The 17242-nt window shown below is 41.7% G+C and overlaps 2 protein-coding genes across 3 annotated transcripts; both read left to right on the forward strand.

The window, feature by feature from the left end:
- The first annotated feature begins 4972 nt into the window (after window positions 1-4972).
- Window positions 4973-12720, forward strand: LOC118407155. The gene is made up of 5 exons (XM_035807574.1): window positions 4973-4978; window positions 9434-9550; window positions 10155-10367; window positions 10739-12042; window positions 12600-12720. Exons 1-5 carry the CDS (start codon window positions 4973-4975, stop codon window positions 12718-12720), a joined length of 1761 nt encoding a protein of 586 aa, XP_035663467.1.
- A 35-nt stretch (window positions 12721-12755) lies between these two features.
- On the forward strand, window positions 12756-17195 carry LOC118406883 (protein starmaker-like). 2 transcript variants are annotated; one of them, XM_035807273.1, is made up of 5 exons: window positions 12756-13681; window positions 14064-14310; window positions 14843-15018; window positions 15673-15801; window positions 16707-17195. In XM_035807273.1, exons 1-5 carry the CDS (start codon window positions 12908-12910, stop codon window positions 16743-16745), a joined length of 1365 nt encoding a protein of 454 aa, XP_035663166.1. In that variant the 5' UTR covers window positions 12756-12907; the 3' UTR covers window positions 16746-17195. The 2 variants fall into 2 exon arrangements, with proteins under 2 accessions (XP_035663166.1, XP_035663165.1); XM_035807272.1 differs by having other exon boundaries at window positions 12758-13693.
- Window positions 17196-17242: the final 47 nt, after the last annotated feature.

Genomic DNA, 17242 nt, shown 5'->3' on the forward strand with positions numbered 1-17242 from the left:
TGCAGTTTTCCTAGCTAGCGGACAGACAGGCTACATTCTTCTCCTATTTCCCATTCATGACCCTGGTGATGGCGCCTCACACCTTTTGCTCATGAGGGTTGTGTGAAATTCATGTCAGGTTTTACAACACTTTTTTGCACCACAATGCCATTGTTTTTTGGGTGTATGTCAGTTTGATCCCAGTTCCCAACCTGACCTCAAATGAAAGGAGTCGGCCCAAAATTAGCACCTTGCCGCGGCCTTTGTTTTGCGATGTTAAACCCTGCTGTGTCCTATTGTTCCGTCGTGCCGGCGGCAGTCCTTTGTAAGCCATGTTTGACTCCCCATAAAAGCCGCATAATGAGCCAGTCATGACCTCATGGCAGCGGCAGGGACCGAGGCCGGCCCTATTAGAAGTCCAGCACCGGAAAAGTTAAGCACTGGAAATCCAGTGCTCGCATTGGGTTCAGCACTGGAATTCCAGTGCTGAGGGAGCATGAGCACTGGAACAAGGCCGTTCGTTTCTTTGTGATATTGAAAATGTAAGAACAGATATGCTTTATAAGTAAAGGTTTGTCTAGATTCATAAGGAATATAAATTTGTCTATATTACTTAGTTGTATGAAGTGGGGGAACATGGATTCTATTAGTCTGTAGAGTTCAGCTCTCTCTTTCTTGTACAAACTACATTCTACTACAAAATGGTGTTCGTCTTCTAACTTATCTAGATTGCAGTATCTACATATTCGTTGTTCTAGAGGAGTGCGGTTATGTCTTCCGGTTTCGATGTGTAATTTGTGGCAACTGACTCGTAGTTTTGTGACGGCCGTCCTGTGCCGAATATTGTCAATATCCAGGTATTGTTCCACATTATAAGTGGACTTGAACAGTCTGTAAGACCTCAATTTGTTTTTAGCGGATCCACCTTTGTTGTCATTGTGTATCTCTCTTAGAAAAGTTTGAAAATAAATGTCTTTCAGACGCTGATTGATAGAATTGATAATTTGAGACGAATTTGTATTGTGCTGTAGAGGACAATGCCATACATAACCATAGCCGCATTCCTCCAGTGATTGGCGAACTCCTGACGCCCAACACTTGGCTCCAGCCTTGTCTAAATCTATCTGGCAAGAAAGAGCGTCTGACTGGAAACTGTCTGCTGGTACTTTCTGGCGAAGTCTAATTAAGTGTTTAATAGCATTTAGGGAGGCTTCCAAATGAATGGGGAACCTCATGACCTCATGGCAGCGGCAGGGACCGAGGCCGGCCCTATTAGAAGTCCAGCACCGGAAAAGTTAAGCACTGGAAATCCAGTGCTCGCATTGGGTTCAGCACTGGAATTCCAGTGCTGAGTTCCAGTGCTGAGGGAGCATGAGCACTGGAACAAGGCCGTTCAGCACTGGAAAACCAGCGCTGACGTTTGTTCAGCACTGGAAAACCAGTGCTGAGGCCGATTCGACCCATTGATTCAGCACTGGAACACCAGTGCGGAGACCGTTACTTTTGTATACTTGCTTGTCAATAAGAGTGAACAATAAAAACAATGCCGATAGTCGGTTGGGTGTATGTAAATCAAGACCAATTTGCACCTTAATGTTAATGTTTTTTTTTTCAAAAGTGAGTCGAAGATGGTTCAAAAGGGACAAATTATGAGCCGACTCCTTCCCCTCTTTCAACCTCCTTGGTAGGACGTGGCATGTCTGGAAGGCCAATTTCTCGAGTATGTTCAGCCGTTTTCACAGTATGTTAGGACGAGTTCCGTACACAGCCCGACACGTCTGAGTTCCAGCTTGAGCTGGCGGACGTTTTGCTGCAGCCTATTGGCATCTCTGCCGAACTGTTCTGTAGTTTTGATACTGACCAGTTCCTGCCAGACAGACCGGCCAATGTCGCTGCCCCCTCCCCTATTTCATTCACCCAGCTGGTGCAACCGTTCTGACGAGCTGTCCTGTTCCCAGTTCGACCCCTTCCTGGTAGACCACATCATGCATTATCTTCTGCAATTTTAGTATGTTTCTCGTTTATGGAAGTATTAATTGTATGCCTCACGTTTGCCTCGTTTTTATCAATTTAACGCGCATGATTTTATGTAGCATCTCTACTTTTTAAAGTTTTTCTTTACTATTTTGGAACTTGTTCCCTAGCTTGATGTAACCAAGGAGGTTATATTTTTCATGTCTTTGTTGTAGCGCTGTTTGTACATTTTCTTGTTACAAGAAACTTTTTATTATTGTCTTGTTCGTTTTCTGACTTTCTTTCATGACCGTTAGAATTTACTTTGTTTATGTTATGAAGAAAGATGTTCAGTAACATAGGTTGATTTACTGTTTCCATTTTTGTTAATTCTTTAATTGCTTTTATTTGCATGAGAAAGGTGGGCGTCTCCAACTTAGTCAATTTATTCGTTGGTTGGTACATCCCTACGCCTAGGGAGACCAGTCAGTTGAATGGTGGACGTCTCCAACTTAGTCAATTTATTCGTTACTTAGTACACCCCTACCCCTAGGGACACCATACTATGTGGATTTAGAATACTGGATGTGAATTAGTTTTCTTCTGATATAACGGCAACTGGGAAATACAGACGGGATCCCGTTCTTGTATACGCGAACGTGTAACACGTCTGCAGGGACACCACCCAGGGAAGTTTAATACCGGATAGGACATGGGTTAAAATCCCTGCTAATTATCAACACTAATGGTGTCAAAAGGTTTTGAGCGTTCTGTTTAATTATCTTAAATGTAAAAGTACAAAAACTTTTCAAATCCCCGGGAAATAAGAGAATGTGCATGTTGTCACCCGCAGATTTTCATGCGCAACTTTTCACGCACACAAAACCCGGGCATCTCTGTTAGCGCAAGGAGCTTTTATCAGTGATAAAAGCTCCTTGGTTAGCGTAAAAGTTTAGATGTGAAGTCTTGAATTTTCGTGAAACATGCATAAAAGTTCCGTTGTCGTGGTTTTCTAGGTGTTTGGTCGACATACTATCTATCTGACACAGTGACTAAATTTGTCACATCGCCGGATTCTGAGAATCATCACGATAATTTTTGCCATCTGTTCTACTCTTCGTTCCGTACACCTACAGTGCAGTCAAGGCCACTCTGACATTTCATACGTACCCCCTGGCCCTAGCCTGTGTTTACACAAGCTCTCTCGCCGGCTGGGCTTAATGACCCCCTCCCCATAGGGTGGCGGCAATTGTAGGGCCGGCCGCTAGGGGCTTGATTTTAGTCAGGCTACCCCTGGCCCCAGCCCTGGTCGTAACTCATTTTCTGTGACAGCTAATTGCAGCAGATTTGGCCAAACATCCTCCCCTGATCTCTGGCATCTTTGAACCACAACCAGATTTTTTGCCTCCATGGTTTCGGCTTTAAAAATCTCCAAACCGTGCTCATGTAGTGTCATGTCCCGTGCCTTTTCTTTGCCAAATTGTACCAACCCCCTTCCCCACCGACTCACGTTAAACATTCAAGTTGAGAACGGAGTGCCAGAGTGAATCGTGAACCTTAAATCGTTTCTGCCATGTTTGGGTCAAATCATGAGGTTTTGTTAGATCATTCTACCTATGCACAATGCATTTCTTTCCCGCTATAGTTGCAGCGTGTAACATGGATACCCTAGTTCTCTCTGTTAAAATGTCAATACATTCGTGTGTGGTTGTTACAAGACATGTTGGTATGTGTTTTGATAGAAGATAAATGTGGCGGAGTGGATACAAACGTGTTTTATTTTGTATCTAATCAGAGCAGTATATACCTCAGAGTAGCAATCCCCATTTAGACACATTTGGGAACAAGTAAATTGGGGGTCAGTAAAACCAGGACTGTTAACGGAAGTTTTTAATTTGAAATGACTCAGTATTTGATGCATGATAAACAAAAATCAACTAAACTATTCGATTAATCACTAGACAGTGGATAAGATGCCTAGTTTGAGACGGATTATCAGGGCGAGTTGCGAGTTATTTATCGTTTATACATCGCAAGTTCATTTCGCCGATGCCTTAGAAAATATGGATCGCGACACCATATTCCCATATGTACTGATACATCCCGGATCAATGACAAGCTGAAAGGGAACAGTGTCGCTTATTATTGTTAAAAGATTAGATAATATCAGTACGGGCGAAAATCATACGGCCGACTGTTGAAGCACACCACAAGAAAGACGGTCCAAGAATTCATTATTTAAATACGCTTCGTCAATTAACAGGAAACATTGTAGCCGTTAAAACTTAGCACTAGTTTTTAAGGTAGGCATAAAAGGGTTTAAATGTTTTGATTCGCTATTGTTGTTTTTAGCGTTTTAGGTTGCAATGTAGCAATCGTAAAGTACCCCCTTTTGATAGGTACATCTCAATCTCCCGTTTTGATAGTTGGTTGCGTCTGAATCGCCCCCGTTTGGATAGTTACGACAGAAACAATGTTTTGAAAGGAATGAATTTGAACGACAAGCTGTGTTGATGTAACTCCTGTAAAAGCAGGAATTCCTTGTATTAAAAGCAGACCGCATGATTTATTGCCACCGGACCACCATGGAAATGACAAGTCTGTGTCATCTGTGCCATGTGGTGCTGGCTTTTCGTCACACCCGCAACAAGCGTTGTGCTAATCAGAAACGGTCTGTTGAACTGCCTTTTGTTTAGAGCCAGGCCTTCCAGACGGTCCGGACTGCCGGACACTGGCACATGCGGGAACATTTTATTCCTAAAGCGGTCATTCTTTCTTAGCACGGCGTGGTGGGAAGAACGAACATTGCTATTGTAACAGTGGGTTCTAGCGCTGCCAAACTGACCACGCCAACAGCTCTTGAGCTTTTGTTGTTGTGGTTAGCACGTGTGATTTGTGATCCGGCTGCCCGGGTTCGGCGCGGGTTCGAATCCCGGGAGTCGGGATGTTGTTTATTTCTGTTCTGACTCGCCCCTCTAGTTGTTCACTGGTTCCCATGCCGATCCTGTGAGTAACAGGCTAGCGGATGTGCCATACAGGGATGTCGGTAAGCGTTTGGAAGTTTTTGTGTGTTTTGCAAACCTCTTCATATTACTCCTTTCTTTCCTGGTCATTAGAGAAGCAGTTAGAAATAAAATGTATCTCGTCTTCCACCGGTTTTGCAATACAATGATTACAGGTTCTTTCGCCCACGGGTAGCTAGTTTGCATATTGCCGATCTGACCTCGATATTATCTAGTGATGTTAAATAAGTTTCCATTGGGTATCCCTTCTTTAGTTTCTTAAAGAATCTTAACTTACCATTATCTATAGACAGTCTATGAGAAAATGTCTGTATGTACAATTGCTTATTAACACAATTTAATCGGACTCAGGTATAGCTTTGAGTGTTTGTTCTTCTAAAGTGGTTAACATTGTCATCAAGTGACATACGTCTGTGTATTTAAGTGTGATTCTTCCCTTGTATTTAAAGAGTGAGATAGAGCCAGCTTAACAAATGGTAGCTTACGAGGTAATAACTCATGTACGCCATACATTGTGGATTACGATTCGTGTGTGATTGATGCAACACATGTTGGTGTGTATCTGCATACAAGATGATGGGGCAAAGTCCTTTATTTTGTATCTAATTAGAGTAGTATAAACCTCGGAGATGCAATGTCTAGTCACATTTTGGAAAAAGAAAATAAGAGGTCAATATAACCAGGACTGTTACCGGAGATACTGAATTTAACATCGCCCAGTATATGATGCATGATCAAAAATATCAACTAAACTACCCGATAAGCGCACCTCAGAGAAGACGGTACAAGATGTATCTATTGTTTTACGCTTCGCCAATAAACAGGAAACATTGTAGCCGTTAAAACTTAGTACTAATTTTTAAGGTAGGCATGAAAAAGTTCCGGGTTATAATGTTCTGATTCGCTGCTATTGCTTTTAGCGTTGTTAGGTTGCAATATACCCATCGTAAAATAGATCCTATTTGGTTACATTTCAATCCCCATAGATCATGGGAGTGGCCTGACTATGTGGATTTGGTACTGCTCCGCCCACCCGAGGAGTTTGTTTGGGTCCCCGAGGGGTCGTCTTGGGATTGGTCACCGTGCTGACGTCAGTCTGTAAACATTGACAAATAGGAACTGCACAAGTACATTTTCCAACCAATGGCAGCCCTCAGAATAGCGTCAGTTTGCTTCCCACTAAAGATCGATCACTGACTATCTAGTCAGGCGGAGATGGCGCGGCGGACAAGGTCGGCCGAGTTAGACGCGGCGCTTCAACTGGACAGTGAACATGCACAAGCGACTCAATTTCGGTGAGAGTACCTTGCTAATGATAGCATGTATTATGTGTATAATAGATACGTCACAAGTTGTTAAGAGTGACTAGAGCTAAATAAACCGAGAGCGTTACGATGTGAATCGTACCAGGTGGATTTTGGGACTGTGTGCTTGGGTTGAGTAACACTGCCAACCTTAATTTCGTGGGCCCAAATCTTACCCCAAACCGCCCGAGACCTTGGTCTTCAAAAAGTCCGCCAACATCACGTTTCGGCAAGATAAAATATGAGTCCCATATTAACGGCATTATAGTTTTGGCATTTTTACAGCGTATTGTTGTGTAGGAATTAGTCTTCATCTGTGACCGTGTTTCGCCAGAGTTTTTTGATTTTGTTTAGAGAATATCTTTCAACGTGGAAACTTCTTGGCAGTTTGTTACTCATACCACATGTTGTTTACGGCACAACCAGGCACAACCCTTTTGTTTTTGATCGGCCGAAGATATCAGCGCTCCATGAGGCCCTTCTGTGGAATTCCATTCGCCACCTTGCCGCCGCCGAACAACAAACGCTTCTGTTTCTCGTGGTCATATTCATCTGTTTCCCGTGGTCTTAAAGTAAAAGATACGATTTGTTACCGGGGTCCCCGTTCTCAATCATCTTTTTCTCTGCGCTTCACTCACCCTTTATCGTCTGTGGACTAGTACAGTCAAGCACGTATCCACAGTTCTATAGTAATACTGCTGAGCACGAGTCGTCAATTAACCGACGATTGCCGGAACTGCCATACTCCCATCCGTCCTCCGATCGCCCGCCGTCTTATCACTCTGACTGTAGCCAAAACGGTACCGGTAATCTGATCACCCATTGTCCTCCAAGCAGTTTAATAGCGGTGAGCGTACATGTGACTTATTTCATTCTGTCTTATTACAGGCTGGTGATGATATAGCCGTTGTATACAGGATGCTTTTCCAATCACCTTTACCACCCTTCCACACGTAGAAGTTGGATATCTCTTGCAAATGCAGCCGTTTTACTTGTATGATGGACGAAATATTCTGTATACTGGTTTACGCAACCCGACGTAACAGTGTACTGCATTTTAGACCCGATAGCCGTCGCTTGTGGCTTTTAAGCCGACATGTATATTGATATTGTGATGTGCCTTCGATCATGCGAAGCCAAGCCGAGAAAGAATATTTTGTGTCATTATTTCTTATTCACGGTGGTACATTTTATTTCTGAAACTTCTTTAATGATTCAAAACTCGGGCTACACCAAAAGGTAAATGATAATGCACTTTTGTGCCCTTTGGTTATAAGAGAAATAGACCTCATCGGTCAAAGTAACAGCACGTTAGCATCACGAGTATTGTTGTCTGGCTGCACAAGCGTTATCGCCGGTGCAATGAGACGAGTGGGAAAAGTCTTCGCCATGCATTCGGTACGTCGTAAGTTCGATCCCCGGCCAATATAGTATGACGTGTTAAATGGTCGTGCTAATTTCTCAGCTTAGCACTCAGCATTCGGGAAAGAGTATGTAATTTGAACACACACCACAGCCAGTGTCCTGGCCCCCTACTGTAGTAATTGCATTTGTTTGGCCCAGGGTTACTCCAAGAACATGGGCGCCGCCCTATGCACCATGGAGCGGGAAGGACTTTGACTTGACATGACTATATAAGCGTTGTAATAAAATATGTATTACTTTTGCTATAAATTATATCTGAATTACTTTGATGCCTTACATCACTACCGACGGCCTGTAACTAACAGAAAACAACACTTTACCGATCCAGACATACAAAAGTTGCTAAGTTAGTATCACTATTGCAAAAATACTTCATATCAATCCTTTCTCACAATCTGTCCCCACAGGTGAACGCCGGCATGACAGCCCCCAGGTTACAGGAAGAATCGACTGACAAGTACACCCCTTTGTCGCGATGGTTTGGTAACCAAATGAACATCACAGCAATAAGAAAAAAAGGGATTCAAGCGTCACACAACCATACAAAATGAAATAACAGAAAGATATGAAATAAAAACCTTCAAACGAAACAAAACAATCCTCATACATACACGACATCATTACGCCGAATGGTCAAGCAAAAAATATAACTGACCCACAATTCTACCCTAACGATACATAATATCGGGTATTTTGTTAAAAAATGTAATGTGCTGTATACTTGATGGTGAAACGAGTATTAAAACATGAAATCCTGGTTTATAACATCGGTCACGTCATCTTATTATACGCCATACCCAAAGCAGACTAAAGTCACACAAAAACAAATTCCCTAGGGAATACCCGTAGAAAATACCCGTAGAAAAAAAATACCCGTAGAAAAATTCCTCGCATGCCTGCGGAATTCCTAGAATTCCTGTCAAACGGTCGCACACTATAAACATTAGGCTCGCCCCTGAGGCGTCGCCAAAAACACGGGTGGTTCGACAAAAATGAGCAAGGTTCGACCAACAGTGAACACGCCATTTTACCGAGCACATCATCAACAGTTACGAAAAAATATCAGCTAAATGAAGAAAAACGTCATATTTTTTTTGTAGCCATCTGAAAATACATGTGAAAATTCATAATTCTATCGCAAGAAAACAGACCTCGATCCGCGAAAATAGGCCTAAACTGGCCCATGTTTGTTGTACGGCGAAGAGAAACATATCAAACTGTCCGCCATTGTGCCCTCTACCGCAAGATGACGTAGTCACATGCCTGCCGAGTTTTCCAAATAAGGGAATCGTCGGAAACCTGACCCACTTCGCCTCTTGCCGATCGGGCTTCGGGCTGGCTCGAGGGCTATGACGTAATGGCGTGGCTCATTAGCATAGAAACCGCGCCAACCGGCGCTACGAACATCAGATCAGACGGGCACCGCGCAGGGCAGTAAACAAAGCCGGCGCTGCGGGATTTAACGGGCCAAACAAAGGCGCACAGCGGGCGGGTAACTCCATACTCTCTCCTCCTGATAAAAGCTCCTTGCTAGAATATAATGTATACATGTAGTCATTAGAAACTGCGTACTAGTACAGAATCTGGTAAAATCCATTTTTTTCAACTTGGATTTGTTCAATTATTCATATATGTTAGTCACAGTAAATGTTGTATACTACAATTTTTTTCGAGTTTCTTACTGTTAGCCTATATGAGCATCATGAGTCTAAAATTCAGTATGACATTATATCAATATTCCTTGTACAGGTTATGCTGCATATCCTGGCAGACAAGTTTGAGTTGTGCCTCGCTAGTTCCAAACTAAAGGAGTTGTTCCCAAAAGAGGGAGAAAAACTGCCTCCAGCACTGGAACATGACCCTACAGTAAGCACACATTCAGTGTCTTCCAGAGCTGGCTCCACGACCCGTCCCTACATCCTGGGATGGACATTTGCTTGTTTGGATGGACAAAAGCTTCACTCTGCCTGTTCACCAAATCTGAATGTCATAAAACTGATAAAAATGTATCTCTGTAAGCTTAAAATGACAATACAATATAACTGCAAGGGTTCTCAAACAATGAGTGGGACAGACAAGAATTTAAAGCTGGAGACAGCCCTGGTATTTTCATCGTTTGCCTCCTCACTCCTTAACTCATGATCAGAAGGCTACATGTGATCATCTCATCAGCCTCCAAATCGTTTTATTAAAGTGATGATATGATATAATGGGAGAATAAAAATGATACTTGATTCCCTCTTATGACATGGATTTTATAGATAATAATTTTTCACATTGAAACTACATTCTTTTCCACTCACCTTACCTTGGGTGACATCTTAGTTAACTTTTAACGGCTCCCATACTTCCACCACTACTAGTGATCAAGCAGCAGGGAGTATGGAAGTTGTGGAAAACTAACTAATATATAGCACTCAGGCTTCACTAACTCCACATGTAACTACAGTGTACCATCCTTTCTTTACAGCTAAAAAAAGAACTGACTCAGCTGAATCGCCGGTCCAGTCAGTTCCGTCAGCTTACCCTTGACCTGATACTGGACCGTGAGAGACGAGAGATGTACCTCCAGAGTGAGATGGAAGAGGAGTATGGAGCTGAGTTCTCTCTCACCTTAAATGACCTCGTGGCCAAGTTCGTTCAGACAGTTGAGGACTATCTGCCCATCCCTGTCATTGAAGAGGTTGGAGTCTTAACAAGTTTTACATTATTTTTTTCTATTGTTACTAAAAGTTAAACTGAATAGAGGAATGTAGGCATAAGAGTACTGAAAAATGTATATGACAATATTGATGACTGTACTTTGAAAGGAAAATCCTTAAATTGCCAATGAATCATTTAAGTGCTTATGACAATAACATTTCCTAATTACAGTCCACTACATATGTTTTATAGATTTATTAGAACTTCAGCCATATAATCTGTATATTTGTTAATTTTGTCTGACCGTTACCTCTTCCCTCATGACCTTAATGAAAAGTGGCCAGCAGACTGGAGTTTTGCTTGACCACAGTTAAATAGACACGTAAACATTGAACATGCCCTGTGTTTCAGATCAGCTCAAATGAACAGTACCTAAGCCCTACTGATGATTGCTCTCCTGCTGTGTCTAGTCTTCTGGCAGTCCTGGAAGTTACGAATGGCAATCCCAGCACTGCAGATCTCATAACATTGGTACATGAACTTGAAACTGTAAGCACAACAAGGACCAGGAAACAAAACTGTTTACCTAGTAGTAGTAGATATCAGGCAAAACTGCCCTCAACTTTCAAAAGTCCCCAAACAAAGGAGAAGACAATCAAAACAGACAGAAGTTCTCCAATGATACCACACGGTGATTCTGTAGAAAAAGACAGTGCTGCACAGGAGTCAACTTCCACAGGAAGCTCTGTGTCGCAAACAACAGTATGTTCTGGGGGAACCCATACTACTTTGTCAGATTCAAGTGATGTGGAAATAGTGGAAGTATCCAGTGAGTCAAATTCTGAATGCTCACTTAGAGGCAAAAAGGCAACAAGACTTCTAAAAGAGATGGATACGAGAAATGTTAGAAGAGTAAAAACTTCGCTACGTAACAAGTCAAGTGTATGCACCAGAGCAAAAGGATTGGATGCTGGCAACAGTACAACAAAAGGAAAAGAGTTAAAGAAAGTGAAAGCTAAATCACCACTGTCATGGAATTCGTGGGAGAACACCTTAAGAAATGATCTTATCGGCAGCAAGTCAAAAGGAAATAAGAAGATAACTGACTTTAAAAGTTTCTCTGTAGACAAACAGGAGATGAAAGAAATGACAGAAGATACCGATGATGAAACACAGTGCAGTAAAGAAAGTAGTGCAGGGAGAAACTCAGCACATGATGACAAGATAGGAGCAGAGGAAAGGACAGTCAGAAATGAAGAAGACCCTGGAAGTGATCAGGACCATATTTCTTCTCCTTTGGTCATTACATTAGATAGTAGTATTGACTCTGATACGAGTATTACCTCTCCTCTTCTTCTCGAAAACTTGGAGGAACAATCTCTCTGGAAGATGAAGAGGCAGAGGGAAGAGGAGCAACTTTCAACGGAACATTCCAGAAAGAAAAGACGGAAGCTGGATTTTCAAGAAAAATCATCGTCAGACAATCAAGTTCCAGTAGCTGACTTGCAGGAAACATCAAAAGTTGACAAAGTTCAACTTGAGGAAGAAAGTTGTCAGCATCCAGAGAGGGAAAGTACCACAGAAGAAGTAGCCAACCAATCAAGTTGTTCTGGGGAACTTGCAACTGATGACAAAGTAGATAAGTCAGAAGATGAAGACACTTATGCAGAAAGTGGACCATCAAGCCAAGTCAACATCTCTCTAAATGCTGAGGGGTAAGCATATGATCTACATGTATTTTATTTTCTATTTTAGCCCTGGTTTCCATCCTCCATAGTAACTGCTGGCTCAATCTTTTCTCTGGCTAACTGTGATCAGGCAGCAAAAATATCGAGCTGTGGTTTTTCTACAGAGAATTGTATCCAGGTTTGATTGGTAAAGAAAAAAAAATATTTTCAAGTTTGCTTTAAATTAAAATCTGTCTCTATGATAATATATATTTTTTATGAAGGAAGATACCTTGCCCTGCATGTCACCTTTGTCTTTCATTCTGCTCAGCTCCATGAAAATGTTATCACATTTTCTGCCTTTTTACCTTTTTCACCTTTCTGCTGTCAGTCTTAAGACAATCTCAAGTTACCTTAGCCACATGGACACCACTCTCTCACACGTTGTGTCTTCTCTATTTCTTGAACCTCCTTTCTTTTGTCTCCCATTGTTTTCTTGTCCTGCCAAAGGATCTTTAGACTTTGGGTGTCCAATTTTGAGCAGATGTACAATTGTACATGCATGTTGACAACTGGTGATTTATACAAACTTTATCAATTTTCAGGCACAGCATTGAGGTCCTACAAGAGACGGCTAAAGAATCTACAAGTCCGTGCTCTGTCGTCGGCTCACAAGGTGGCACTCAGCCTTTCTCTCCTATCCGTGCAAGAAGCTACACAACATGAAGACAATACCATTGCTGAACATACTGATCCTAGTACTACCTCACAGACAAAAGATGAAAGTAGTCTCATCCACAAAGGAAGTCCCAAAGCTTTAACGGAAGAACCAAGACCATCTCACCATACTGAAAGATTAAGTCCAGCTAGAAGCGCATTAAGTAATAATAGTATAAAGATACAAGATTCTCCAATGACTACTGTGGAAAGGGCTCCACTTGTAAATGCTGATGAGCATATCAATGCTAGCCCGCACCATAGGAAAGTAAGGGATGATAGTACAGTACCCTGGGCAGACATGGTGCACCAAGCAATACAGAGCGCTCCAACTGGTGCAGCAAATCTAGCAGACATTTGCCAGTACATATCTGAGAACTTTCCACATCACGGCAGTCTTGAGACTGTAGCACAGTCAGTGTGCAGGGTTCTCTCCACTCACAAGTGTTTCCAGGTCGTCAGTAGTCCTCGAGAAATAAGATGGACCCTGAATGCCGCTTGTGATCACAAGTTGTCATTACCTGGGCCTTCACTAGCTGCAAAGGACAGAGAATCCAACCTGGAGGACTCAGATGTTACAAGCTCAACACCTGATGGAGTGGATTCGGCAAGTAAAATGCCAGTGTCAAATCCAAACGGAGATGACAGACAGTCTTTAATGGCAGAAGAGGAAGAGCAAATTGCATCACCAGCTTCTGAAACCACATGCACAACAATGGAGGCAGACACGGCTGTCCACAAGAATGATACACCAGAGAGTCGTGCGGATGATTGCAGTGATAACACCGTCAGCAGTTCCCAAGATGAGGCGTCGGCTGTTCACCATGTTGTCAGCTCCGGCAGCGGTACTAGCAGCTGTCACACCTTGAGCATGATCCCTGAAGAAGTGAGACAGCAGAATGAAGGAAGTGATGCGATGTTTCCATCAACACCTTACTTTGGGGACTGCACTACTTACAAAAACTCACAGGTGTGTAAAGGGGTAAGTTCTGTAAGTTTTTTGTTTGTTTATGTTATTCTTTCAGTTTCCTTCATTTTTTCGTTCTAGTTTGGATGGTGGATTCTTAGGGAATAGGTGTACTCACTGTCTGGTATATGTTATAGGGTTTATGAATGAGTAGAAGTGAATGAAAGGAAGCAAATGAATAAGGGAGATTAATGAAAGTGAATGAATGAATTTTGTATTGACTATCTGAAAATGCTACGATCTGCTCCCTCCTTTAGAGTTAGAATGGTACTAGTACATTAGCAATGCCATTGTTTTCATGACAAAAGCTTAGTAATACATTTTGTATGACAACAACAAATACTTTTGAATCAGTGAATGCCTAAATAAAATGGTTACTTTTCAGGCTATCCAAAGCAGCTCTCAAAACCAAGTGGAAGAAACGTGCAAACCAGCCTTTGGCGAGCAGGCCCACAAGAAGTCAAAAAGGAAACGTTCACACAGTGGGAACTCTGGGACAGAGAGGGGATCTCATTCCCAGAGCTCTGATGAGTCCATCATCCCCCCCTCCCCCCAGGAGGAGACAAGGTCAGACTTGGTGACCTTCGCCAGAACTCGGAGAGCACTAGCTATTCCTCACACCTGCGGAAAAGGTACTGTAGATTACTGAAGTCATTCATTTATTTTCGTGAGAATTTAACTTTGCAGTAGGAGTGGAAAGAATATTTTAGCAGTGTTTTATTCTATAAGTTCATGGTAAAAAAAACATTATACTATTGGAAAGGAGGTTTTCAAAGAGTTCAGTATCTTTTAAGAGAAATTACAGATTTATCTTAGGGGTTGATGCATGAATTTTTATCTCTAAGGAAGAAATTGAAAGGGTGATGTCATGAATACAGTTTAGATACAGTACGAGGATGTATATGTCACATGAATAAAACATACTATTTCAATAGTTGAAAGTTCCTGATTATGTGGCTTAGGGTGAGTTGTATACTATCACTAGTACTAACTCAATACTTCACACAACTTTTCACCCTGTGGCAGTGGAAGGAGAGGATGGTACCTGCCCTCCAGTACTTTACCATAGATAGTGGATAACAACCCACTGCACTATATGACTTTAGAAAATCTATGGCACTACCCTTACCTACGGCTACCTTTTCTTTTTCTTTTCACCACAAGAAGTGGACTCTATGTTGGATGGAGGGGAAGATGCGATTGTGAGTGACTCGGACAGCGATAGTGAGAGCACAGTTCTCTACTACGAGAAAAACGACGAGGATTCAGACACGGAGTCTTATGTCATCCCAAACTCCCACGACAAGGACGATTCCTTCAACAGTCTCACTGGGCCTAAGGTGTGTTCAAGTCTTCTTGTTTCTCTGAAAGGGGTGTATCAGGGCTAGAATTACTGTGTGCAATGTACTTTTGTGCATCAAAAATTGGAGCTATGAATCTAATTTTTTACTCTGGAGTATCAATTGCAAGGTATTTGTGTAGGGTTATGTTAGCTTGAGTACCATTCTCCGTAGTGACCGCTGGCTCAATAGTTTTGCTTCACTGGTTAGCAAGCCAAAGTATTGAGCCAGCAGTCACTATGGAGGATGGTACTCAGGCTAGGGTTATGTATGTAAAGGTACTACTACATGTATTGTACAGCATACAAAGTATTCTTGACATTCAACTTTTGTTTGAAATGTTGTTAATCAAGTTACCTGTAGAATCTCACGCCCTGAATAGAAGCAGTAAGGTTTGTAATGAGGTTTTGCTGACATTCTAAGATGTAATTGAAAATTCTTGAACTGGTTTAACTGTAATATCCAACCCAAAAATTGGACTCACCCAAATTTTCGACTGAACAGCACCAGTCTTTGTCAAAAATTTGGGTGAGTCCAATTTTGTTTTAAATATTACCGTTAAACTAGTTCAAGAATGACTTCCACCAACACAGATGAGCTTTCAAGTAATTGAAAATTGTTAGAACTAGTTGTTAATGACATTGTGTATTGCAGGCTCCAGTAATCGGAGCTTCCATGAGGTCTGCCCTGTGGACAAAGGACCACACGCTGGTGCCCTCCCTGTCCCAGCACCTCAGCTCCTGCCCTGTCAGGCCTTGTGTGGTACTTCTCCACAGACTCACGGTAAGGAGCACGGTTTTCTGGTTTAGATTCACACCTATTTAACTTGTTGGTTCACAGATTTAAAAAAAAATGAAAATATAGCAAGCAGACATCATAAAAGTAGAAGGTAGGGAGGAAACTTGAATATGACTGTATTCATTCCATGAAACTGAGTGCACCAAGGCACAAACCTGGCCCTCTGGCTTTGTTATCATCATGTTTTTCCAGTTAAGAATATCTTTTTTAAAATCTGTGAACCAACAAATTGAATTGGTGTGGCCTTAGATTGACACATATTACAAAGCACAGTATACGAGGGCATCTTCGCTGAATAGTTTTAAAGAACACTTGCAGATAGATGTGCAAAAGTTAGGTATGACGGCCGTTCAGTGTAATATTATAACCAGCTTCTGCCATGCTGCGTGCCTGTGAAGCTGGTGTGTTACACAGAAAGGTGGTTATATGGGCTATATAGCTACAGATACAGACACAAAATAAAATCAACCCTTAGGCTGAGAACTCTAAAATTGCCAGTGAAAGAAACAACATTCTTCTCAAGAATGTCTCGAACACCACAGATCTGAAGCGTTCCTGATGCTGCATTGTCAGATCTCTTCAAACTCACTTTAACTAGACTAAAGGTGATTTAAGGGCACCTGGTAGAACTATGAAAGTCAATGTTATAGGCAATGTTAGAGAATTTTTCTTAAAATTTCTGTTGCAAGATGATTGAATGTTGACTGGTTGCAGTAAAACTGTTTGATGCACACAAAGTGTTACAATGTCATGTATTTCGGTGTCATACAGTCTTCAAGCATGTATAGTTGTTTGGACAATTTGATAAAGAACACTGAATAAGCAAGGCAAATTCAATGATAAAATGATGTTATCAAGTTAACATAAGATATTTGTTAATTTTTTTTCAGGCAGATGACCTGAAACCTTATCAGCCCCAAAAGCCTTGAATGGTATCACCCGTGCTGAGTCTTTGGGCATTCTGGAAAGAAGAGTTCACTCATAATACTAATAGTTGTTAATTGTTCATAGGGAGGAAACTTGTAGCTTTGTTGCATGTCATGTAGAACATGTTATATCTCAACAAGAAAAGAAGACAATCTTTAGAATGTAAGTTCAGAATCTGAGATGATCCTTGGAAGCTATATATATAATGTTTGGAAATACACACTCTTGAAATTTATATTTACTCATCTGACTGGACTAAACGTGGAGGTTACACATGTCTATAACGGCGTTATATCATATATTTCTAAAACTATGAATTAGCTACTGTAACTGAAATTATTGAACTACCTCTGTTGTTCTGTGTTATGCATAAATGCTGTTTCGATTATGCATATCAAGCATGAGTAGGACTAGACTCTGTTGCAGTTTTAGGAACGGGCTGGGTTTCGATGGGGGGGGGGGGGCGTTGGTCCGGGATTTTTAATGTTGGCCATGTTCT

This window comes from Branchiostoma floridae, chromosome 19, assembly GCF_000003815.2.
Source record: "Branchiostoma floridae strain S238N-H82 chromosome 19, Bfl_VNyyK, whole genome shotgun sequence".
NCBI lineage: Eukaryota > Metazoa > Chordata > Leptocardii > Amphioxiformes > Branchiostomatidae > Branchiostoma > Branchiostoma floridae.